The sequence below is a fragment of the Cervus canadensis genome, chromosome 4, assembly GCF_019320065.1.
Source record: "Cervus canadensis isolate Bull #8, Minnesota chromosome 4, ASM1932006v1, whole genome shotgun sequence".
NCBI classification, from domain to species: domain Eukaryota; kingdom Metazoa; phylum Chordata; class Mammalia; order Artiodactyla; family Cervidae; genus Cervus; species Cervus canadensis.
Genome location: NC_057389.1, coordinates 70,557,552 through 70,581,300, shown reverse-complemented (window position 1 = coordinate 70,581,300; position 23,749 = coordinate 70,557,552). Strand labels below are relative to the sequence as shown.

Genomic DNA, 23,749 nt, shown 5'->3' with positions numbered 1-23,749 from the left:
CCTTTTCCCAAGAGGCTCTTGTCTAATACACAAGATTTGCAACTGATGGAAACACTGCCATTCACTATTTATAACTAACAAGGACTTAACACTCAGTCTTCATTCACAAATGGATAATCGGTATAAGTGCTGTTAGAGTAGAATTTTGGAGAAAGTAATGAGATAAATTATACCAATATCTTCTTTTCAGATGTCTGGGACAGAAACACTATTCATGTGTTATTTCTCAACCCCTCTAATTATCTTGAAAAGTGAATACCGTTGCCTTCTTTTTACACTTGAGGAAACCGAGTTTAATTACACTGTCTGGTCCAGGTAGTCCACAGATAGAAGCAGCAGCTCTGGCACTCAAGAATGTTCCTCTTTTCTAGGTCACCTAACATTTTATTTGACTTTTAATATTTCTATGACTAGATCAGTAATTTTTGAAGTAAAAACACTGGATATGTATTAAAATGCTGCACAGTGAAATTTAGGAAGTAGATGAGTCCATCTGGCATCCCACCTGGTTATCATCCTGTCAGAGGAACCAGAATCCCAACCACAGCACCACTATCTGATTCTGGAGGGTTCTATTGAGGATTTAGGTTTCCCTGGTAGTTCAGTACTAAAGAATCCACCTGCAATGCAAGTGATGCAGGTTTGATCCCTGGGCCCGGAAGATCCCCTGGAGCAAGAAATGGCAACCCACTCCAGTATGCTTGCCTGGGAAATCCCACGGACAGACGAGCCTAGTGGCCTACAGTCCATGGGGTCACAAGAGTTGGACGTGACTGAGCACCACCACCACCACCACCCCTGAGGATTTACAAGTCATCAAACATTGTACTGAGAAATACTGAGTCTCAGCCCATTCATTCGTATTTTTGTGTTTATTTAAGCTAAGACACTGAGCTATGAAATGACACTAATAACTGTTCCTGGAGCAGTGGACACGTGTGGAGACTCAAAAATAGAGGAAGAGGGACACCATGTTCCCTGGAACTCGGCTCTCCCAGACCTCAGAGTCCTAGCACTCTCCTGTGGAAATGATCCGCACTCTGGCCGCGGCCAAGAAATTGAAGTACCTGCACTAGACTATGTACAATTCTGTCTGTTCTCTCTGAGCTTCTGCTAGGAATACACTGTCTTGTTTTGGATTATACTTTTTACAAAGATTTTGAAGAACCTGATGAATGGCTAGATGACAGGAACATACCTGATGAGACTGGAGGACAGCCTAGGAAAAAATGCCTAAGAACTGGGTAAAGCCCACAACAGAGCAGACTGAAGGATGAAATAACATTCCTCAATTATACAGAGGGCAAGGGTCAAGAGTTCCCCATTGAAGATATAAGGAAACATAAACCTATATTACAGCAAAAAGTATTTAGTTATGTTTAAGTAAGTTGTGACCATCTGAAGGAATTTTTAGACTTCAGAATAGAAAAGATGTAAAAATTCAGACCTTAACTGCTTGTACTTTGGAACCCATGTATCTAGGAGTGTTGAAAAAGAAGATTGTTCTGGAACATAGGAATGTAAGTGCTGGTGGAATTTCAGAGCACATTTCCAATTTTTTTTAACGTTTTTTGAGAAAATGAGTTACTTTGTGATTACAACAAAGTAGTAGATTCCTAAATATTACACACACTCCATTTAAAGAATTTTCTTTAAAGGTCCCTAGGAGACATTCAATGAGTGCATGCTAATGCAGTCTCAGAAATCATATTTGGTCAGTAATATCAGAAAATGGCAAAAGTATGCAGACCAGCCTTCCATCTATAAACAATAGCCCCTCTCTGACTACTCCCTCTGGTTTCATCCCTTTCCACCCCATTCTCCACACATTCCCACTCCCATCACGTCAGGTTGTCTCAAACCCTTTAGGGGCTCCTCTTGCCCTGAAGATAAAGCCCAGCTCCCTTGTTGGCATGGCATGGAAGCCCATCATGGCCAGGTGTCGGCTCCTCCTCCAGTGCAGAGGGTTGACCGAACTCACACCCTGCTGTCTCACCAAGTCTGCTCCCCCAACCTATCTGCTTGCCCCCTGAACTCCTGGGAATGCTCCAAGGCTCAGTTCCAATCACATCCCCTGGAACTCTGCACAAGCCTTTCATATATATTGCCTTTACCAGATGGTCTTGGAAAGTTGTTGCTGTTATTATTATTATCACTGCTCTTGTTGCTTGCCGCCACACTGAATTGTGAATCAGCTGAGAGCACGGTTTGTTATTTACTTAGCATTCACTGCTTGAGACTGGGGATTCCATAAATATGTGCTGAATGAACAGAAGATGGGAATAAAGGGAGGGGATAAAGTAGGGAAGAAAAAAGAAAGGATTTTACACATGATTCTAACATTAGGAAGATTATAAACCCTAGGGTATCTTTAGCGATTATGAAGTGCCTCATAAAATACTTCAAAATTTATCCTTTTTTTCTTAATATTTAAAGTAAATGTGTATATCTCTTACTTTTAGGAGAGCGAGATGTGAAAAGAGTCTTACAAAATTAAATAATGTTAGGAGCGCTGAAGTTTCAAAACAAATGGACATCACTGTCTTATTACAGACTTAATATTGTAAATAATACACAAACACACACACACACACACACACACACACACTACATACTTTAAAATTTATCCTGCCACTCTGTTTTAAATAAGCTTTCTAATCCTCCCCCATTTCTCACTTTCTTAGTAATACTTCAATAATTACTTTATGAAATTAAAGATGGCATAAAATTCTCCTAATCATACACAGAGTGTTTTCCATATCCTTTCGACATGTGCAAAATCCAGGCCAAATCATTCTCCCTGCCCTGCATGCTGCTGATGCTGCCGAGCACCTGTGTCTTGCCTTGGGTGCTTCTGTGTGCAGTGATCCACTATCTCAAAGCCTGATTCAAACTGTTGGACAGCCAGTACCTAAAATTTATTTGATCAAAATCAAGGAACAACCATAGAAACAAACACAGGTTCAAGTAATGTACCTAGATGAATGAATAATTCATGTCTTCTCACCATTGATGAAAAACAACCCCAAAGTCCTTCCAGGAGTGCCAGGCAAGAATATAATTATAGGTAGAGATTACTGATGTTATTATTATTTAGCACTTAATTGAGCATTTTATTTGCAAAGCATTGGTGCTTTAGAGATTTAAACTGTTTAGTCTTATGCAAATAAACAGGAAGTAAAATTTGCAGTGTACAGTGACTAACATAAAATATGTTTGGGTTCCTCACACATACATTCTCACTACTGATGTCCTTGACTTGAGAAGCCAAATTCAAAGAAGGAATATGTGGACAGCAGGGGCACTTTTACTTCAAACTTTTACCAATATCAGAGATGCAGAATGTTGCCCAAACATTTTATCTTTGGTTTAAAGACTGGTAATTAATTTCAGGAAATTCATGAAACTTGAAAATCACCAAGTCAACCATTCCTCCTTTATAAATAAAAGCAGTGCCAGACACAAGACCAAAAAAGGGGTTTTTTCCCTATGATTTTGCTTTAACTAGCCCTTTCTTTAAGACCAGTAAGGCAAATTTGATTCACTGAAACATTCTCCTTATGCACTAGGATCCTTTTACATTTATAGTGTTCAGGGTATGAACATTAAATTTCAACTGCCAGTACTAGGGAAGTTTGTTTGGTGTATGTTTTCCAAACGGCATGCAGAACTGTTGCATAAGTAACACTTTGTATGAAATGCCCCATCACAGCATCCCTGGGTCTGCAGTATGTGCCTATGACATGCATGACATCGCCAATGTCTTTACTGGGAGATTCAAAGAACAGAAGTCTCCAGATTCCACATGGACACCAGTTCCTGATGAACGCGTGCCTAAGCCCAGGTATGTGCCCATGTTTATCAGGCTCTTTTAAATTTCCAGAAGTGGTGCAGTTAGCTCCCGTGATAATGAGTATCTTGGGCTTCCCAGTTGGCACTAGTGGTAAAGAACCCGCCGGCCAATGCAGGAGACGTAAAAGGCATGGGTTCAATCCCTGGGACTGGAAGATACCCTGGAGGAGTATGCCTGGAGGAGCATGGGAACCCACTCCAGTATCCTTGTCTGGAGAATCCCATGGACAAAGGAGCCTGGAGGGCTGCAGTCCACGGGGCCACAAAGAGTCAGACACAACTGAAGCAACTTAGCACACACACAATGAGCATGTTATCAACTGCACACCAGGCCTTCCATGCTGGCATATACAAATGCCAACACAACAGAAAGGCCTATGAGGCCATTTACCTTCATTCCCTTAACCAAAACCCCAAATTACCCAAGTTATATTCAAAACAGTGACTCTCTAGTCTTTCACTTAGATTCTATATCTGTAGATTATCCACTGTAATCCTTGGATGACAGGAGCCATCCACCCCAGGAGCCCCAGTGGTCTATAGCTGAGGAAACTGAGGCCCGGAGAGGTACAGAGTGTGTTGTGCAAGCTGCTGGGGAGATGACTTCCACCATTTCTCCCTGCTTCCCTTCAGTTTCACAGAGACCCATGTCTTTCAGCCTTAATAAAATGTAAAATATTACCGATGTTCGCTGGATTCTGTGACTAGACTGGATCAGAGCTAATCCCGGGCTAAGGGCAGGTAGGGACCAGCAGGTGCAGTGCGCCATTATTAGAATGTCTCTGGTCTGAGGGTTCTAGTCTGTTTGGGGTCCGGATGTATCATAGATTCCCTCATCCTCAAAACATGCCCCAAAAGTGCTTTCACGGGGAACCTATTGTCCAGAGACAATCTAGAGACTTTTGGTCCTGTGTAATTTCCATCAAATCTATACACTAAACCAGTCCAATACTTTGTCCACCTGATATGAACAGCCAACTCATTGGAAAAGACCCTGATGCTGGGAAAGATTGAGAGCAGGAGGAGAAGGGGGCAACAGAGGATGGGATGGTTTGATGGTATCACTGACTCAACAGATATGAGTTTGAGCAAACTCCAGGAGATGGTGAAGGATAGAGAAGCCTGGCATGCTGCAGTCCATGGGGTCGCAAAGAGTTGGACACAACTGAGTGACTGAACAACAAACCAGTTCATTCATTTCTCTAACTGGGACAGGATGAACCCCTCTCCCGGCCCTGTGCCTACCCTCTTTATGGTCCACACACAGCATACCTCCCTTTGTTGTTCAGTCACTCAGTCGTGTCTGACGCCTACAGCATTTGAAACCTACATTATGAAAATACAGAAACATCCCTGTATGTTAGCTCCCTCCACTGAATCTGTGGAAGGAAACCCAATGTCTTTTAAACTTTTTTGGTTTCCAACTCTTTCCTCCAACATCCAATTCCATCCCCCCAAAAATACCTAACCCAATTCACTGAATTGAACTACCTTAGATAATATGAATCACTGTACCCAGGGCAGAAACCCCTATGATCCATCCTTTCTCATCCCCTGAATCATCTGGCATGTGCCTTCTCTGTTACTAAAGGAAAACAGGCTAATTGTAAAAAATATACCCTGGCAACCTCAGGTGAATTGTCAAAGTCTCTAAGTCAGGTGGATTCTCTGAAGGAGTGTTGACTACCTTCCAGGCAAGCAGGACGCATACTTTAAGTGACTTTCCACTGGTCATCGTTCCGCGTGCTGGCCTGTCCCTCTTACAGACAGCAGGATGCTTTCCCTGACTGGCTGGGTTAGTGCCATGAAAGCATGCGCCCAGGGCTAGATCCTGCCAGTGCTGTCAGGGCCCGCTTTTCTCTCCTGCACCAGAGGGGAGGCCAGCAGTCTGGACAAGACTGGCGCTAGTATCTCCCTAATCTGACTTTGCTGAGGTGTACCTTGACTCTTGAAACCATGTCATTTCTTTTAGAAACCAATCTTCAGTGTCATCGTTCAGCGTGTTTTAAAATGACTTTTCAGATGAGAATTTCAGTGTAATTGGCTTTTCATGCCTACCCAAATCAAATGAAAGCAATAAAAAACAAAAGGTTCCCTGACCTCCTGGTAATGAGAGAGGGTTATACTGAGTCTAGCAGGTAGGTTTAGTGGTAAAGAATCTGCCTGCCAAGCAGGAGATGCAGGTTCAGTCCCTGTGTTGGGAAGATCCCCTGGAGAAGGAAATGGCAACTCACTCCAGTATTCTTGTCTGAGAAATCCCATGGACAGAGGAGCCTGGTGGGCTACAGTCCGTGGGGTCGCAAAAGAGACGGACACGGCTTAGCATCTAAACCACCACCACAAAGCAGGTTACATAAGGCCAGTGACTTTTTGAACACCTTTGTTTTCTACATTTGTGAAAAAGTCAGCCCAGTTGTCTCCTTCTGTGGAAACTCCAGAACTCCTAGCAGGGTTTTAGGACAGGCAGAGCAGTCCCAGAGACGTGCAAATGTCTCACTTGTTTCAAAACTCTCATTTGTTTCGAGCTCCATCACTGTTTATGGGGTTTGTTTGTGTTTCTGGCGGGGAAACCCGGCTGCTCTCAGCCAAGGCTGAACGGTCCTGGCTCAGGCTTCTCTATGGAGCGCGGAGGCGGCCCAAGGCAATCTAAGCATATTTTTTGGTGGCATTATGCATTGTTCAGCTTCCTATTCTGAGCCTCAAGTCTATTTTCCCTCATGTGAGTTGCACAGAGAAGCAGCTCATTCAAAGAATTTGCCATAAAGCGTGATAGATGCTCTCTTCCTTTGTTTCTTTATAGGCCAGGCTGCTGTGCCGGCTCTTCCTCCTTAGAAAAATACACCACCTCCAATGAATTTCCTGATGACACCTTGAATTTCATCAAAACGCACCCGCTCATGGATGAGGCCGTTCCATCCATCATCAACAGGCCATGGTTCCTGAGGACGATGGTCAGGTGAGTGTCAGGCAAACCGCGTCCTTACTGGATTTCCCCTGTTGCCGCCCATGATCATTGGACCTGTCATCGGTGGATCATGATTTGAAGTGCCACGAACCCCTTCTGTCATCCAGGCCTGGGCTCAGTTCTGAAGTCCTGGGCGGTTGGATGGATGCCACCAAACCCCCATAACTACATTCCCAGTGAAAACACAGTTCAGAGAGTTTCAGGGTAACTGGACCCGGGCCAGCAATTAGAGGAAACAAAGTTGTCTCCTTTGCCTTAGCTGGTTAATTCCACGTGTGTTCAAGTAGAGGAGCATGAAGACAATCAGTCAATGGATGTACACACCTGTTTGTTTGTTGTGGTTGCAAAACATGCTGCAGATTCCATCTGAGCACTGTCTCTGAATTGTTAGCTGTCACACAGGCCTCCCTGACAGCTCAGACAGTAAAGAATCTGTCTACAATGCAGGAGACCTGGGTTCAATCCCTGGGTCAGGAAGACTCCCTGGAGAAGGGCATGGCAACCCACTCCAGTATTCTTGCCTGGAGAATCCCATGGAGAGGGGAGTCTGGCAGGCTACAGTCCATGGGGTCGACAAGAGTCAGACACCACTGAAGCAACTTTGCACGCACAAAGTACTATAATAGCTCTTGCCCGTAAGATGGAAACCATGGTCCATAACTTGCAGAAGAGTCCATGTTTTCCAGTTCCTGCCACACTGCTTACAGAGAAAAGGGTATCCATGGACTGTTGAACTGCTGTGGGACTTTAGAGAAGGAAGATGCCATGTAGGACTTACCCAAGAGGATGATAAGGACTAATGCTCTTTACCTTTGGCTTTAAATGAATTTTGTTTGGCTTATATATCCTTTTATTTATTAACAGTGCCATTCACACTCTACCCCTCCCCCCCATCCTTCAGAAATCTCAACCCCTCTGTACACAATCCAAAATCTTCCCAACCTGACGTTTTATTGACAAGTCTTGGCATCTCAGAGGAAGAGTGTGGAAAAATGGTAGCCAGGGCTTTTCTTTTCAGTATTCTGTGAAACGTTAGTGGTTAGTGTAAAATATTAAATGAGTTCACTTTATTTCTTCCCCTCTTCATAGAAGACATCAGTCTCTCCTTCTTGCTCATGGAAGCGATAATTGCTGAGTGGTTTCAGATGGTATGGCTACGTATTTATTATGTAACTTGGCTTCTGCACATACATACCTCTTTCCTCCCCTTGGAACCATACTAATGCTCTACATATGGAAATAAAGGAGCAGAACAGCTTGAGAGCATTATTTATATGCATATATTTTTCTTGAGATTCTTACTAGAAAGCTCGATCACAATTGTTTGAAGTGGAAAAGGGGGACACGTTAATGAAAGACCAACAAAGATATAAAAAATGTGATCCTGTCATTTTAGATACCGCCTGACCAAAATTGCGGTGGACACCGCTGCTGGCCCATATCAGAACCACACTGTGGTTTTCCTGGGATCCGAGAAGGGAATCATCTTGAAATTCTTGGCCAGGACAGGAAACAGTGGTTTCCTAAATGACAGCCTTTTCCTGGAGGAGATGAGCGTTTACAATCCTGAAAAGTGCGTAGAATGTTTGGTTCTTTTTCTAGTAATTATTTGTCACGTTATTATCTTTTCCATTCAGAGAAATCATGGTAGGCTTAGATTTTATGCATTTTAGATGACTTTTAGCATTATTTGTAAAAATCCTTTCATACATTAAAAGCATTACTTTCTCCTTGCTGCTAATGTGTGCGTTTATCTAGGTAAACACATATGTATGTATGTGGGTGCACACATAAGGATCCTTTGCTTCTTCAGTTAGATTAGATGAAGAGATCTAACCTCAAAGGCTGGGAGCAGGGGTGTCAGGTGGTGGCAGGAAAAAGAGAACTAGCCCAAGAGAAACTGTGAATGATATTATCCTGCCTTAAAAATTTAGGTGCAGCTATGACGGAGTAGAAGACAAGAGGATCATGGGCATGCAGCTGGACAAAGCCAGCAGCTCTCTGTATGTTGCATTCTCCACTTGTGTGATCAAGGTTCCCCTTGGCCGGTGTGAGCGGCATGGCAAGTGTAAAAAGTATGTATTTGCCTCATTGATCACTGGATGTTCATGGTACTTAGGGAAGGGTCCTAGGTAAGCTCACAGTCATTTTCTTCCTGCAGAACCTGTATTGCTTCCAGAGACCCCTACTGTGGGTGGGTAAAGGAAGCAGGTGCGTGTGCCCATCTGTCGCCCAGCAGCAGGTAAGGAGCCTGAGGCATGGGAGAGTTTAAAGTGGCCTAAACATAGGATTGATTGTGCTCATACACACCACTGCCGCTCGGCCTTCTGTGCACATACCTCATCATTGTGACTGCCAGCCGTTCTCCTTCCTTTTCCCGTTTCATAGAACACCTCAACATCACACGTGGCAGACTTCCAATTGATTAATCATCCATCCTCAGACTGAGTAAAAACAGAGAAAAACAACACAGTGGACTTTAAGTATTCCCTGGGGAGAGGGACAAGAGGGTATGTGCCTTGATCATCATAGTGCAAAAACAGCAGAGAAGGGGAGCAGGAGGGTACCAATTAGGTTAGTGATGTGGTCTGTCCCAGCCATAGCAAAACTGGCCCCTGTAATTGACCATCCAGGGCTGAGAAGAAACTGCAGGGCATTTGTTAATAAGCAATGCATTTGTACTGCAAGCATGGTGTACACATCCAATAAACCTTTCTCCTGCACCATGGAACAGCTGACCCTATTCCTCATTAGGGAGTCAATCAATTCCTGGCATTTCTCCAGCAGATCAGCTAGATCAAGCCAATGTACCACGCATGTGATTTTGGTGCTGAGAATTGTTACCCTGACTTCCAGTGCTTGAATGGTGTCAGTTCAAAGGCTTTATGCTTTTACTTCTGTGGATTTGAAATCCAAAATAACATTTGGAGAAATATTCAGTGCATGTCCTTGACAGGTTATGGCATTTCAAGGAAGATGCCAGATGCCAGCACAGTTCTTTCATAGTCATTTCTTCACTTCCCCTAATCCACCAGGCAAAAGGAATTGTCCTCCCAACACAATGGGAGAGCCCCATCTCCCATCTGAGAATGGCAAGTTAGATAGGACAGCTGATTGACCACCACCTGCATAATTTGAGGGAAAGTATTCCCATAAACAGAGCTGATGTAAACTGTAAAGTCTGACCTGGAAATCTGGCTAATGCAAAGGGTTGACTCACCATGCTGTATTAGATCAGCTTTGCAAGTAGCAGTACTGACAGACGACAGTGTGAGGGCTTTATAGCTTTTCACGGGGACCTTGAAGCGAAGGAGGAAGAATCACAGAAGCGCACAGTGAGAGAAGCTGAGAAATGGCCTATCTCCGTTCTTTAGTCAAGGTGTAACAGAGGTAATAAGACTGAATTTTAAGAATCATTTTTAAGTCAGCATGAGAACCCAACTGTTCAAACCACGTGGAACTCTCCTTGGAACGTGGCCTCAGGACCAGGTGAATCCTGGCTTTCATTACAACTAGAAATCTTTATCCTTTGAGGCTGAATTTGATTTTTGACACAGCATAAAAACACTAGAAACAAACACGGCAGATTATTAGATCAAGGTGTGACTGTCAAAGTAGTTTTCCGAGATGGCTCATAAATAAACTCTGAAGGCAGTTGCAAAATCAGAGTTTTGACTATGTTGCAGAAAGAAGAGCAGAGTTCCCCCAAAAAAACAAGACTCCTTTGGACTATTCCAGTGTGTTTATTTAAAAATCAAAATAGATACTATTAAGATCAGTCCTTTTGGGGTATAGAGTTTATGCAGCCCAAAGGTAACCTAGTGGACTTGAAAGAATAGTGAACCTGTAGAGGAGCATGAGAGCAATACTCCTGAGGACTGGACGTGGGGCCAGGTGTGAACAAAATACCCACGTCGTCTCAGCAAAACACACCCCTGTGTCCTGTGTCCTCTCAGAGGCCCCTTATATCCACCGACCACTGTGAACACTTTGCTATACAAAGTTATTTCTAAACAAAGAAATAGATAAAGGTCTAGGAAGGCAAGAGTTGGGGTGAAAGAGAAAGGAGAGAGGAAAACGCTTTTCTTAAATAGACTTCTGTATCACTTCCATCAGGATGTTGGTTAACATTTAAACTTTTCAGATGTTTCAAAAATGCTCAGGGCATTAGCAGCAAAGAGTGATATAGGTGATCCACAAACTTGTTTACCCCGTGAATAAAACCTGAATTGACTGCCCAAACCATGGCTTCTCCTTGGAGATTCACAAAGGACTCATTTCTATAAACTTCGGAGATAAATTTTCAAGCTGTTTTATCTACTTCTTTTTATACCTGGCACTCAGCTTTTCAAACTGTGTTAGTTGCTTTAGTGAAACTTAAGACACATGCTGGAATAAAGACTCATATCATTGAATCTGTTTCTGTCTTCTTCTCCCTCCTTCCTTTTGAAGACTGACTTTTGAACAGGACATAGAGCGTGGCAATACCGATGGCCTGGGGGATTGTCACAGTAAGTGGAGTTTTTTTATCCATGCTTGTTTTGGGATATTTAGTCGATAAAAGATGCTTTTATAGAATGGCCTAGAAACATGACCCCACATGTGAAGTTGAGTGCAGCTGCCTCTAAAACATGCAAAAATAACATAAAGCACCTTCTAAATATCAGAGAAAACAGTGTCTTTTGAAGCCAGAGTTTTCAATGCTATTGCTGAAAATGCTGGCACCTAGTTCGTTATCATAAATGTTGTGGAACAAATTCACTCTTGAGGATGAACCTGTAGCAGAACAGTCAGCTATATCAGCGTTTCCACTTAAAAACCAGCTTTACCAACACAACACTGTAAAGCAATTTTCCTCCAATTGAAGAATAAAAAAACTATTTAAAAAAAAAGCCAAAACAACACTAATTTTGTCTTTAAAAATACAATATTGGCATAATTTTTAGACAAATGATTTAAAAAGTTGATCACTGAACTCTGTTTTTTAAGTTAAATGGGACTATTTTCTTGAACATATCAACGAACAAAAGTAATTATTTTTTAATTAGACTTATGTTTATTCATTTGCAATAAAAACAAATTGTTCAGAAAGAACCCACTAAGTACAAAGTGATTCAAAATACCCTTTTTATAAGAACTGACCTACTATGCTAAATCTCAGGGTTCATTTCAAAAGTTATTCAGTTCAGTTGCTCAGTCGGGTCCAACTCTTTTCAACCCCATGAACCGCAGCACACCAGGCCTCCCTGTCCATCACCAGCTCCCAGAGTTTACTCAAACCCATGTCCATTGAGTTGGTGATGCCATCCAGCCATCTCATCCTCTGTCGTCCCCTTCTCCTCCTGCCCTCAATCTTTCCCAGCATCAGGGCCTTTTCAAATGAGTCAGCTCTTCACATAAGGTGGCCAAAGTATTGGAGTTTCAGCTTCAACATCAGTCCTTCCAATGAATACCCAGGACTGATTTCCTTTAGGATGGACTAGTTGGATGTTAATATTTTAGTTAGAACTTTATATAAAGGATCCTAGTCACAACTCTGCCCAGCTGTTCAGCGATCTGATTAATATCCATATTCTCTTGAAAATGCTTTATTAACACTAATTTAGAGAATAATGCCATACCCTTGAAAAATGTTTAGTTTGCCATGTTTCAAAATGTTATATGTGATGAATTTTCAAGAAGCTTGCATTCAGAATGGCACCAGAAATAGCTCCTAGGGGAATGAAACTATATTACTTCTGATACTTGATTCGATAATGAAAACCATGGACATAACTCTCCATCTTTGAGCCATGAGTCCTGAAATGACAGACTCTTAGGTGCCATTTAATACCTTATCTTTTCTGGAGAAGAGACATAATTAAATAAAGAGGGCTTCAGACAGCCTCATCTCCAAATTCTTGGTCATATATATTTTTTGTTTGCAAATATATATTGGCAAAAGCTCCTTCCTTTGTCTTTTTCCTACTATGTCCTCACACACAAAATCTGAATTAAGAAGTAGACATAGGAGACAGTGGCATCACCGAAAGATCTGTTAGGTGTGTGCAGCGAAACAGTGTGATGTTTGACTGGTGGACCTTAGTCAAGTTGGCGCCTTCCAGTGCCGTTTTTAGGGAAAACAAGCTTTGGTCTGTATGTGTGTCTCTGTGAGTGAACTTAATTAGCTGACGTCAGTGAATATTTTCTTCATATTTTTATGAGTTGATGATAAAGGCCTCTGTAGAAAAAACAGGGGTATCGATGTGGGTTGAATAGGTGCACACATGAAAAGTGGGAAAGTGTTACTGGCTCTCTGAGGTGTCAACTACACCAGCAGGTTCACACCGTCCCCGGGTCCCAGGGCGGAGCACGGGGCGGGCCTTCAGGTCCAAGGTCGGAGATCTACCTTCAGTCTCGGGTCAAGGCCCCGTGTTTTCGTGTTCCGCATAACCTGACACCCCATTCCCACTGAGGCACATAGGGTGCCTGCTCCAGGCGGCAGGTAGTGACTTTTCTAGTGGCGCCCACTGGAGCGTGACCTACCTCTGTTAGTTGTTACCTAGTCACACCCAGGTGTTCACAGGGCTTAGATACCTGTTGCACAAGGACTCTCTCACAAAAGTTTTAGGGGAAATGAAAACACCATAAAGAGCCAGTATCAGAGGCTGAGGAGCAGGCTGAGTGAACCAGTGACATGACCCAGGTACACAGCACATATTTACGTGCATGCACGTACAAAAACAGGATGTTGTCTATATGTGTGATTTTTATTTTTGTTAATTTCCTAACTTAAACCCCTGCTGAGGTCAGAACATTGTGATACTGGACAGTTCCTCACAGCACAGTTGGGAGGATGAAATGAGAGAGAATATAAAGAACAAGTGCCTCGTTAAGTGTGGTCCAGACGTGACTCATCCATATAGACGTCCCTCCTGATGGAGCAGGGCTTACGTAGAATCGAAATTACCTTGCCCTGCACTCACGCCTGCTTTTTCTCTGCCTCTTGGCAACAAAGGCATGACTTTGAGGAAACCCACTTGGTAAAGAGACACAGGGATATGAAACTGAACCAAATATGAAGCATCTTCTGTTACATGCAGAAACTAAAAAGCACTTACTTAGTATAGGCCTTGTATGTTAGCGCAGCTCTGTATCCGCTCATTCCCACTGATTACAAAAGTCACATTGAGCAGAGTGTTAAACATTAAGTAACTCACTCCTCCCTTTTGTCTTTCAGATTCCTTCGTGGCACTGAATGGTAAGGAAGATGTTACTGATAATTTAATAGCAATGAAAATCTATTCGTGAAATCCTATTTCACTAACCCTCTCGAGTATTTCCAAATCTTATGTTTCTTTTTCAATTAACTTTTAAATTCTCATTATTTTTTATAGACATTTCAACTCCTCTACCAGATCATGAAATGTCTTACAACACAGTATATGGTCAGTTTATGGTTTTGTTTTGTTTTCTTATTCTTCAAGCCACTCATCCTGTGGTAGTTTAGAGTTTTCATTCCTAAACATCATGGACCAGATCCTTTGCTACCTCAGGGCCCCAATTCACTAAAATTATTCATAGCTTTCATGATGCTTCAAAAATTTCTCCACATATATGAGACAACTGACATGTGAGAATGAGTCTTACATTTTTAATCCACATAACATGAAATATGCCAACCTTAGGGAATTTGGTGAATGCATTTAATGAGTTCTTGAGGGAAAAGAAATTGCTTTTGGACATAAGTACATCCAAGATAAAAGAACAGTGCTTATAAGTAATAGGCCACAGCTCCTTACCTGATAGATGGTACCATTCCCCAAAATGCTGACCTTCAGAACAACATCCTCTGCAGGAAAAATCCATACAGAATGCAGATACCAAGTTCTTAATAGGCAAAACTTTCCAATATAGCCATCAAAATTTAATCATACATGGAGTATGAATTTTTAGACCTATCTTCAGTGATATTTCTTTAAATGTATATAAGGAAGAGTGATGCAGTCGAAATGATGTGCAGACAGGATCTATCCCATTGTTCCTGCTCTGAAATACACAGACACTATACTAAATAAAGCCCATACGTCCATAAACAGATATTCTGAGCTCTTTATAAGGAAAGTTAATATGTAGTTGAAATGTTCCAGTTTCTTTTCTCAAAGCTTCCCCAAATGTTTATTAAGGTAAACTATTCATGTGGGTTTTTTTTTTTAAAGATAATGAACAGCACATATGTAACGGCAAATTTAAGCTTCTGCATTATAATGGGGACTACAAGTTTCATTGATACGCAGACATTTTATCATTTATTTTTATAATTTGAAATACATAACAGTAACAGCTCCAGGTCAGTCTTTCAATGTAGAGGTAGGTAACAGAGGAAGAGAACAAAATAAAGGAAAGAAAAAAGAGGAAGGAAAAGAAAGCAAGGTAGATTTAGAATTGAGAGAAGCAGTTCCTGATGGCTACAATTGTGTCTAATAGCTCCGTGGAAACTGTCACTCCTGTGTCTAACTAGCATCAGTAAAATGCCTCTTTGAGAGTCCTAAAGTCTATCTTATAAATGGCGGCTGTGCAGATACGGAAAACAACGCCCAGTCTCTCCTGTCATGAAGTGAGGCAGTGTGGAGTCAGTGAGCCCACTGAATTCATCCACCTTTAACCTGCTCTCATCTCTGATTCAAGCCAGAATACTGAACCCCAACAACTGGGAGAAACATTCCTCAGGAGGCAACGTCATGTAGCTCAGTGGGCCCTTCAGAAAGAGAACCAGTTAGCAGCTGCTCTTTCCAATATCATACTTTGCAATCATTTCCTATAATGGAATAATATTTATCAGGTATTGAGAAATTCAGGTCTTAAATCTACTTGAACCAGCAGCCTCCCCAGCATTCATCCATCATACTAAGGCCAATTTTAACTCCCAGGTAGTTTCTCATATAGATAGAATAATTAAAGCATGGGATGCTCTTGATGAACAAAAAGCACTCTTCAGTTTATGGATCCCTCTTCCTGCCTTTACAAAAGGAAAGGAACTTATTAATTCCTCCACATTAACACTTTAAAGGACAATCCCTATTCGCTGCATCAGTGGTTTCTGTGATGACACTAAAGAAGAGTTGGAATTTTCCTTTCAGCTAATAATTCTGTCCATTTCAGGCTCAGTCTCCCCAGTGTAAAGTGGTTAGATGATTAACTGACCATCAAAATGAGGGCTGGTTCAAACAGTACTTACAAAAGCACAGAAGACTTTCTTTATACAAACTATTGCAAAAGATGCTTATTTTGGAGCTAATAAACCTACAAGAGATTTAATTCATTCATTTACAGACAGCTGCTTAGGGCCTCGATAAGGTACTCTTTTTGTACCATCAAAAGAAAAACCAAACTGCTGTTTTTATGAGCACAGATATAAACAAGGAAGCCAACCCCAAAGTCCAAAGTGTCTAGCTGTGTCCTTTACGTGTTCCCATAACACTGAAGCTCAGTGGCTGAGTACAATCATAGAGTGACCCACAGAACAAGAACTGCCTAACTCTGCAAAAAAGAATTACTCAATAAACCATGCAAACTCTGCATGGTAGAAGCTCTCTGCAATACCAGTTACATACACAAGAACCCCTTTTTAGTGAATTGGACCCTGATTGTCTTCCTTCTCTCATCCTCTCTTGTATTGATTTAGTGCCTCCTCTGTGTCTAATTGGCTACCATCACTGTTAATAGGTTAGAGTAGTTTGAAGGGTCTCTAACCTGTGGAATTACTAATACAAAGACTTGTAGATATAGAGAAACAATATGATGCATATTGGAGTTAACTTTTAAAATCTATTTCTTTGAATATTGTAAGAATAATACATAATAAGCTCCACTGATTAAAATTATGACTTTTCGTGTTGGATTAACAAGACAAAATTATAGGTTCCAAATTGTTGACCTGTAATACCATATCCACAAATGATTGCCTGTTTTTGTTGCATGATTTTGGTTACAGAGTCTCTTAGGGAATGCACAAAAACAATATAGCCCATAGAATCAGACTCTAAGAAGAAACATGAGTGATACCTATTTAACAGTTGGAGAGGTCGTAATAATAAGGTCATAATAATACACTTCTTTGATTTCAAATGAAGGACGGCTGCTTACGGGTACTTTCACATGGTAGTTCTAAAATTCCTGAGAATCAGGCACTGCTTTCTCCGACTATCTGCTTCCACCAGTGACACACACTGTCTGTCCTCGAGCATACGTTTCAAAGATTACAAGCCTCATGCTGCTCTATTTTTTTCTTCCATTTGAGTATATACGATGCATGGTTTCTCTAGATTTACATGGAGAAAACGGAGATGTGGTGGGTATTAAACTAACATTTCAGCAATAGGCAGAAGCTGATTTCTCACATTTGCGTGCAACATTTTCCTACCTAACTACCATCTGGTCCACACTAATTTCCTCTCATAGCCATAGCTTTCCATTACCAATGACTTTTCCATGTATTTGCAACATATGGTCCAGGAACTCTTTTCTACAGAGAATGTGTCCCTTAGGCATTTATTTCCCCTAGATTACCATATTAAGAAATGTTCTCCCTAAACCATACTTATGGCGTTACCATAAAATTGCCCCTTGAACACAGTTAAATTGAAAGCGCTCAAAATGCATATCAATTCAGGTAAAAGAAGTTCTTGCTACTTGGAGGAAAGGCTTCATTTTTCCTCCCCCCCTCTTTCTGACTCGCTACAAAGCTATTTCTCACTGTTGGACGCTGAAGTCTCTCTTAGGTTGACAGTATGTTTCATGAAAGCATGGTTAATTCAACAGCAGAAAATAGAGGCTATATTTTAGACCTCAATACAAGCATAAAGAAAGTCTGCATTTCCAATTCCAAGTTATTAATTTTCCTATTCATGTTCTCTTATCAGTATTGGGAGATGAAATGTGAAACCCAGAAATGTAAAAAACAAAAAATCTAGATGCAAGCATTCTTGAGTTTTAAATGAACATGTTTTTAGCAGTTGGATATGAACTAGGCTCTTTGCAGCAAAGCGGATATTTGAAGCTGTGTAGAAGCCAAACAAGCCCTACACAGAAGAAGGCCTCTTAAATGTTACTAAAGCTTTGTGGTAACATTTTAAATGTAGAGCTCCCACAGAAATCCTATAGCTTAGACACCCACTTGGTTTGCTTGCTTTTCCCTGCTTTAGTCACACTACACACATTATATATATTACCATGTATGTATATGGTTACATGGTCTGTAATTTACAGTATTAAAGTCTCCTGAAAATCCAACTTGCAATAATAATTGTGAAAAAGAAGAACGCAGTGCATTCACTAGAATCTTTCTTTCTGGTGGCCGGCATTTTATTTATCACATGTGTGATGATCACAGCCCAAGGCTGAGTCACTTGTGAAATCTGTCCTACTTTCTACCAAAGGCATCAACTACACATTCACAGTAGTTCCCTGATGTCTTTTTAAAAATTGTTCAAGAGGTTGCTTCTATAGGTAAGATGGTTTAATAAGCCAAAGACTCCACTTGAAAATCACAGAGAGGTTATTTTTTATTTCCACCAGAGATAACAGGTAGTGGGGCTTCTTTAAATCATTGTGACAGTTTAGATCAAAGCGCCAGATGCGATCTGCATTTAACCTTGTGGGATGATGGAAAGGAAGGCTTAGAAATGTATTCACAGGAAATGTCCAATTTCTGCCACAACTCCCACCCTGGCCATCCTTCTTCTGGCATTATCCTGCGGTAGGCGACTCTGGATCTCAGAAAGCTCTCCCTTTCTAGTCTGAATCGTATCAGTCATGGTGCCCTCCAAGCCCACCGCTCACGGGTATGAGTCAGGAGACCATGAAACTTAACTTGGTTTGAGTAAGACACAAAAGGCAAAGCCATAACAAGGCAGAACATTCAGCCCTGGATTCCAGACAGGAGGGCTGGAGCAGCTCCCTTTAGAAAGTGGAATGCCTGTGAGGCTGCAGCGCAGCCAAATACTAGACACATCCTCCATGGGAAAGGCTCGGGGCAGCCGAGTTGTCTGTGACAGGGCAGAGACTCACCCACGACCATACACCTGCCCCATCATCATGACTGTTACCCCGGGGTGGACACATTCTGCCTTAGTGCTACTATGGGAATACCCAGGGACTCTGATATTTCCTGAGCACCTACTATGTGTCGGACACTGCTAGGCACTTTCAGCATGATGCCACTTTATCCTCCAAACATGGGAGGCCTCTCTTTTGTGCACAAGGAAAACCAAGGCCCAGGGAGCTTAAGTGATTCCCTCGGGCTCACCCAGCAGGCAGCAGAGACAAGACCTGGCCCTTCGCCCTCTAACTGCAAGTTCAAGGGCTCTTCTGCCGAATCCTACCACCAGCCTTGTTATGTCTAGGGCAATCTCCTTTGAGTCTTTTACCGCCAGCGTGGGTGTCCCACCTCCTGGCCTCTGAGCAAAGAAAAAGCAGGTGTCTCTGGTGATGTCTCCCCTAACTGTATTTGTGATGAAAACAGGGCACTCCAGTTCCCTCTTGCCCAGCACCACCACGTCCGATTCGGCGGCTCAAGAGGGGTATGAGTCTAGGGGAGGAATGATGGACTGGAAGGAGTCACGCGACAGCACAGACTCTTTGGGGGCAGTGTCTTCCCATAATCACCAGGACAAGAAGGGTAAGGCCTTGGAAGCACCCCTTCCTCTGCGGGGAGAGGGAGGGAGGAGCGGGGAGGACTGTGTAACTGCTTCCAGCTGAACCACAGCCGCGTTTAAGGAACGGACCTCCAACACACTCTGATTGAAAGCGTCTCAGAAAAGACTGCAACCCAATCCTCTGTGCTAGGCTTGATCCGAAATGATTCCCCGACCAAGGAGAAACCACACAAAACAAATAACACATCCTCTAAGCTTCCTCCACCCAAGAGAGGCATGGCTTGGTCCAAAGTGGACGCTGGCTCCTAAAGTCCCTTTCCACTCCTCTTAGCTCATCCAGTGATTTTTGGATCCTCTTTTTTCCCCCCATAATAAGATGGAATGCAATGCGGGCTTTGGCAAGTACATGTAATTGCAGTCAAATCCCGTTTAATCAGTGAATGGAGAAGTAGCAGGGTAAAGTCTTTTCTGGCTGGTCCCATCCCTCACCCTTACATGGGGCTGAATCTGAACAGAGCTGAGGTTCTGAGATGCACTTAATCGCCCTTAGAAGACAACAGCTAAAACAAAAAATATGTTATTTAATCAAGCAGAATTACTATGCATTTAAAATGGAAAGGGAGCCACGCTAAATGAAAGGGACTCTACTGTGAACTGTCCTAAATTCTCCCCGGCTTTCTTTGCTAGAGACTAGAGACAGGAAATGTCATCTCTTTTCTCGCCATTTGCTGCTTCTGGTAACACATCCTACTTTAATTGCAGCTGCAACCGAAGAGGCCTTTACTTGTCCAAAAACCAGTCCTGTAAATCAGAGACTGAAAAGCTCAGTTATGTTGCGAACTGTTTCTCGCCATTCAGCATTGTTTACTTCTATATGTTTTCAAGAGTTTCATCCAAGCGGGGGTTTGAGTGTCGAGGGCAGACCAGCTCTGGTGACCTTTGGAAGACAGGCTCTGTCGTGTCCTCCCCCACAGGTTTCTGTATACATACTTCCATCTCTGCTTTTAGAGAATGTTTGCTCGGCAGACTCATGCCAAATTTTCATCCTTTTTTTTTCTGGTGGTTCCTCTCCTGAGAATGCTGTACACTCAGCCGCTACATGCCAAGCCCACGTGGGACGATGCAGCCCTTTTAACTTGTTAACTTACCCCTTAATCGATTTTATTATTCTCCTGTAACTTCTTACTGCTAGTATGTCCTGCCCCAATATTTTTTTTCAAAGAAGCTGGTGTCTCGGCAGCCACTTAAGTTGGTGGGATCCCTGCTCTTCACCATCTCAAGACAGCACTAGATGCATTTGTGTCAGGGCAGAACTATCTCCGCAGGCCATACCAGTCCTAACATGTGCCTTTATTTGTTTTGTGTGGCTCCCGACCACAGATGTGTTAGTCTTGGCCGACTACTCAAGGAGAGACAACACAGTAAAAATCACATTGTGTTTGCCCACTGCGACTTTCTGAAAAACCAAACAGCCTTTCCAGTAAAGCATTAAATATGTCAACCAAATATCTAGCAGTTGGTTATAGTCATTTCCTCCTCACTTCCCCGAGACGGATGGCGAGAATTTTCTCCAGTCGTTAACTCTCCCGGGGGATGGAGGTTATCAAAGAGTCCAATTAACACTTTGACAGATCATTTGAAAATTCGGCATTGTTCATTCTCTTGGGTCTTATTATGAATATTGACAAAGCTGGAAGCAGTCTACAGATTGTCAAACAATGGTGGCAGAGGTGATTGCATGGGTGTTTAACATGATCACTATTCTTGTGCTATTAGCTCTTTGCCTTGCCCTGTCAAACTGGAGCTTCATTTTTTTGACAACTGATTATGTATTTGATGGGGCAACGACAACGAGTTGTTATGCCGAAAGTTAAAAAATAAAAAAGTGATGTAGCTTAATGTTCCTTTTGCCATGATTTTTTATGATTTTGATTTACATTTTGCTCTGAAGTGTTTTTTTTTTTCTGTTGAATGTTTATGATTTATTTCCAACTTAATGTTCATGATTTATTTCCAACTTTTCTTTGGTTTTGCCAAGTGCTGTGTGGTATGACTTGGTGATGGCGTGACTCTGTTGGAAAAGTCTTGTTTCTTTTCTGACTCATGATGACGTCCTTTAACTTGACCCAATCTGTGATCCCCTTGCTTCTTTCCATTCCCTGATGTGGGCGCCTTAATGATGTCACATCCGTGCGTGCAGCATCTCCTGGGATGCGCGAGTTTCTTGGGTTTTCTGCAGGCCTCTGGTGGGTCCTCTTTTCACTGGGCCAATTGTCTCATGGGAATGTGACATTTGTGTGCCCTGGCTTTAGGAGCTAAATATACTCTGGAATTGTTTCTAAAATACCACACATTTCCCCGCTAAGCAGAAAATGGTATCTGCTGACCAGTTAGCTGAAGAGGAATCAAGTGTCTGGTGCCCTTTTTACTTTGGCTGCTGGGGGGGAAAAAAAGCCAGTGAGCAGATGAGCCCGGAGCTCTGCTCTGCAGAAATGCTGAGCACCACTGGCCTGGTCCCCTCCTGGTCTCGCCTCATCTTCCAAACAGTTCTGCATTTCCAGAGTATGTTTGCTTGCCTTTTTCTTTCTTTTCCTTGCTGTGTCTTTCGTCTTGATTTAATTCTGTGCGTCTCCCACATTCTGTCAAAGCACCGTTCCTCACCTTGCAATCTAACCCCCTTCTGCTACCATTGTTCAGCCTCCCCTTTCCAAAATATTAATAATAGATGCCAGCCCTCTGCCCCTCTGTGGACCGTTCCAAGGCTCTTTCCTTCTACACTGGGGGGGAGCGTTCCGACACTGTTCATGTATATACAGTCATGCTAACAAAGTGTGAGAAGAGACCCGCGAAGCACACAGAAGCATTATCACAGAAAATGAAGTAATTTTCTCTCTCAGTAACTGGCCTTGCCCTTCATTACCCTACTGGCCTTGTCTAATGTCACTTGTCCTTGTTGCTTTTCTTTAAAATATCTTTCAAGCCCTAGATTCATTAGGAAAAAACACAGCCAACTGCCCTGTTTTATCTCTGGCTCCCTAGATGTCTGGAGCCTCTACAAGCCAGCCCTTTAATCACCAAGCTGATAAATTAGAAGCAGCCCTGGCTACTTCTTTCTTGGTTTTGCCACATTTAAAAATATATATTATTTATTCATCCTATAACCATTGAGGTAGTAATAGGTAGTTACAAAGAGGCTCTAATTACCTATGAATAAGAAAGAAAATCCAGTTTATTTTTAGATTTGGCTTGTCTCCCCTCACCACCCCACCCCCACTTCCCACAGCAAAAGAAATAAGAGCTTTCTTTTCTAGGTTAAGCAATAGTGAGACGTAATAGCCACTCTTGTGCCTCGTTTCTGACCCAAAGTAACAGTCCTCTAAAACCTGATTTCCAAGAAGACTGTGAGATAGGTGAGGGGACTAGCCATGGACAGCTCTGCCAAGAGAGCTGTGGAGCATAAATGTCCAGTGGACACATGGACCACTGCCCCAAAGACACAGGAATAAACAAATTAGAAGAAAATCTCCTTCAGAGTTTATTTTCTAGAGTTCTCGTGAGCTCTCAGAAAGCTGATGAAATAGTCGATATGTAGAAAAATGTTCCCATTGGATTGGAAATGCCAGAACTGTAGTATGCATATATATTTTGGGAAATCTTTGAAACAAGTTATTATCACATTATTATATTTAGTCACAAAGATGTGCTCAATTCAGACCAGGAAAATATGTAGAAACAGAATTTAAATTAGAGATCAAATGAATAATTTAAACTAAAATGTACAGCAAATGCTGAATATATTTTAATCAATGTACAAGCTGTTTTGTAAGCAATTTTTAGTCTGGGAAATAATATTCCAGTAAGATTCAGAAGGTCTATAAAGGATACTGAGTATACTGTCCACACTTTCTAACAATCCTGAATGGAACTACATAAATCATAGAGTTTATCAACAATCCTCTTTACAGCCAATTCTTTATTCCTCAAGTACATCATAGCCTCCGAGGAGGACAGGTCACATCTTAAAGAGATGATTTAAATGACTCAGAGACATCATGGCCTTCAATACCAAATCATATGGTGAAAAGTTAATGCCCTTGTTATTTCTCCTTCCATCTTCTTGATTATGTCAATGCAAAAGTCTGTTTTGTGTTTTAACAACTCCTGAAACTCACCACTATCCTTTTGAAAAGAAAGAACAGGCTTTAGATGGCTTTGCCATGCAGCTGAAGCTAGCTGGAACTAACTCTGTTTTGCTTTCAGTTAATTTGATTTGGGGGCTTCCTAGGTGGCTCAGTGG

General features: G+C 42.1%; 1 protein-coding gene across 4 annotated transcripts in view; it reads left to right on the top strand.

The window, feature by feature from the left end:
- The window catches only part of SEMA6A (semaphorin 6A), a 129,548-nt gene that overhangs the window by 85,942 nt on the left and 19,857 nt on the right, over nucleotides 1-23,749 (top strand). For 2 of the 4 annotated variants that reach the window (XM_043465851.1, XM_043465855.1), the window contains 9 exons: nucleotides 3,713-3,844; nucleotides 6,653-6,808; nucleotides 8,214-8,390; nucleotides 8,752-8,892; nucleotides 8,979-9,059; nucleotides 11,270-11,328; nucleotides 14,037-14,057; nucleotides 14,194-14,244; nucleotides 19,320-19,475. In XM_043465851.1, the coding sequence (XP_043321786.1) occupies nucleotides 3,713-3,844; nucleotides 6,653-6,808; nucleotides 8,214-8,390; nucleotides 8,752-8,892; nucleotides 8,979-9,059; nucleotides 11,270-11,328; nucleotides 14,037-14,057; nucleotides 14,194-14,244; nucleotides 19,320-19,475 (974 nt within the window). The remainder of the gene's footprint in view (nucleotides 1-3,712; nucleotides 3,845-6,652; nucleotides 6,809-8,213; nucleotides 8,391-8,751; nucleotides 8,893-8,978; nucleotides 9,060-11,269; nucleotides 11,329-14,036; nucleotides 14,058-14,193; nucleotides 14,245-19,319; nucleotides 19,476-23,749) is intronic. The other 2 variants (XM_043465853.1, XM_043465854.1) reach the window with 2 other exon arrangements.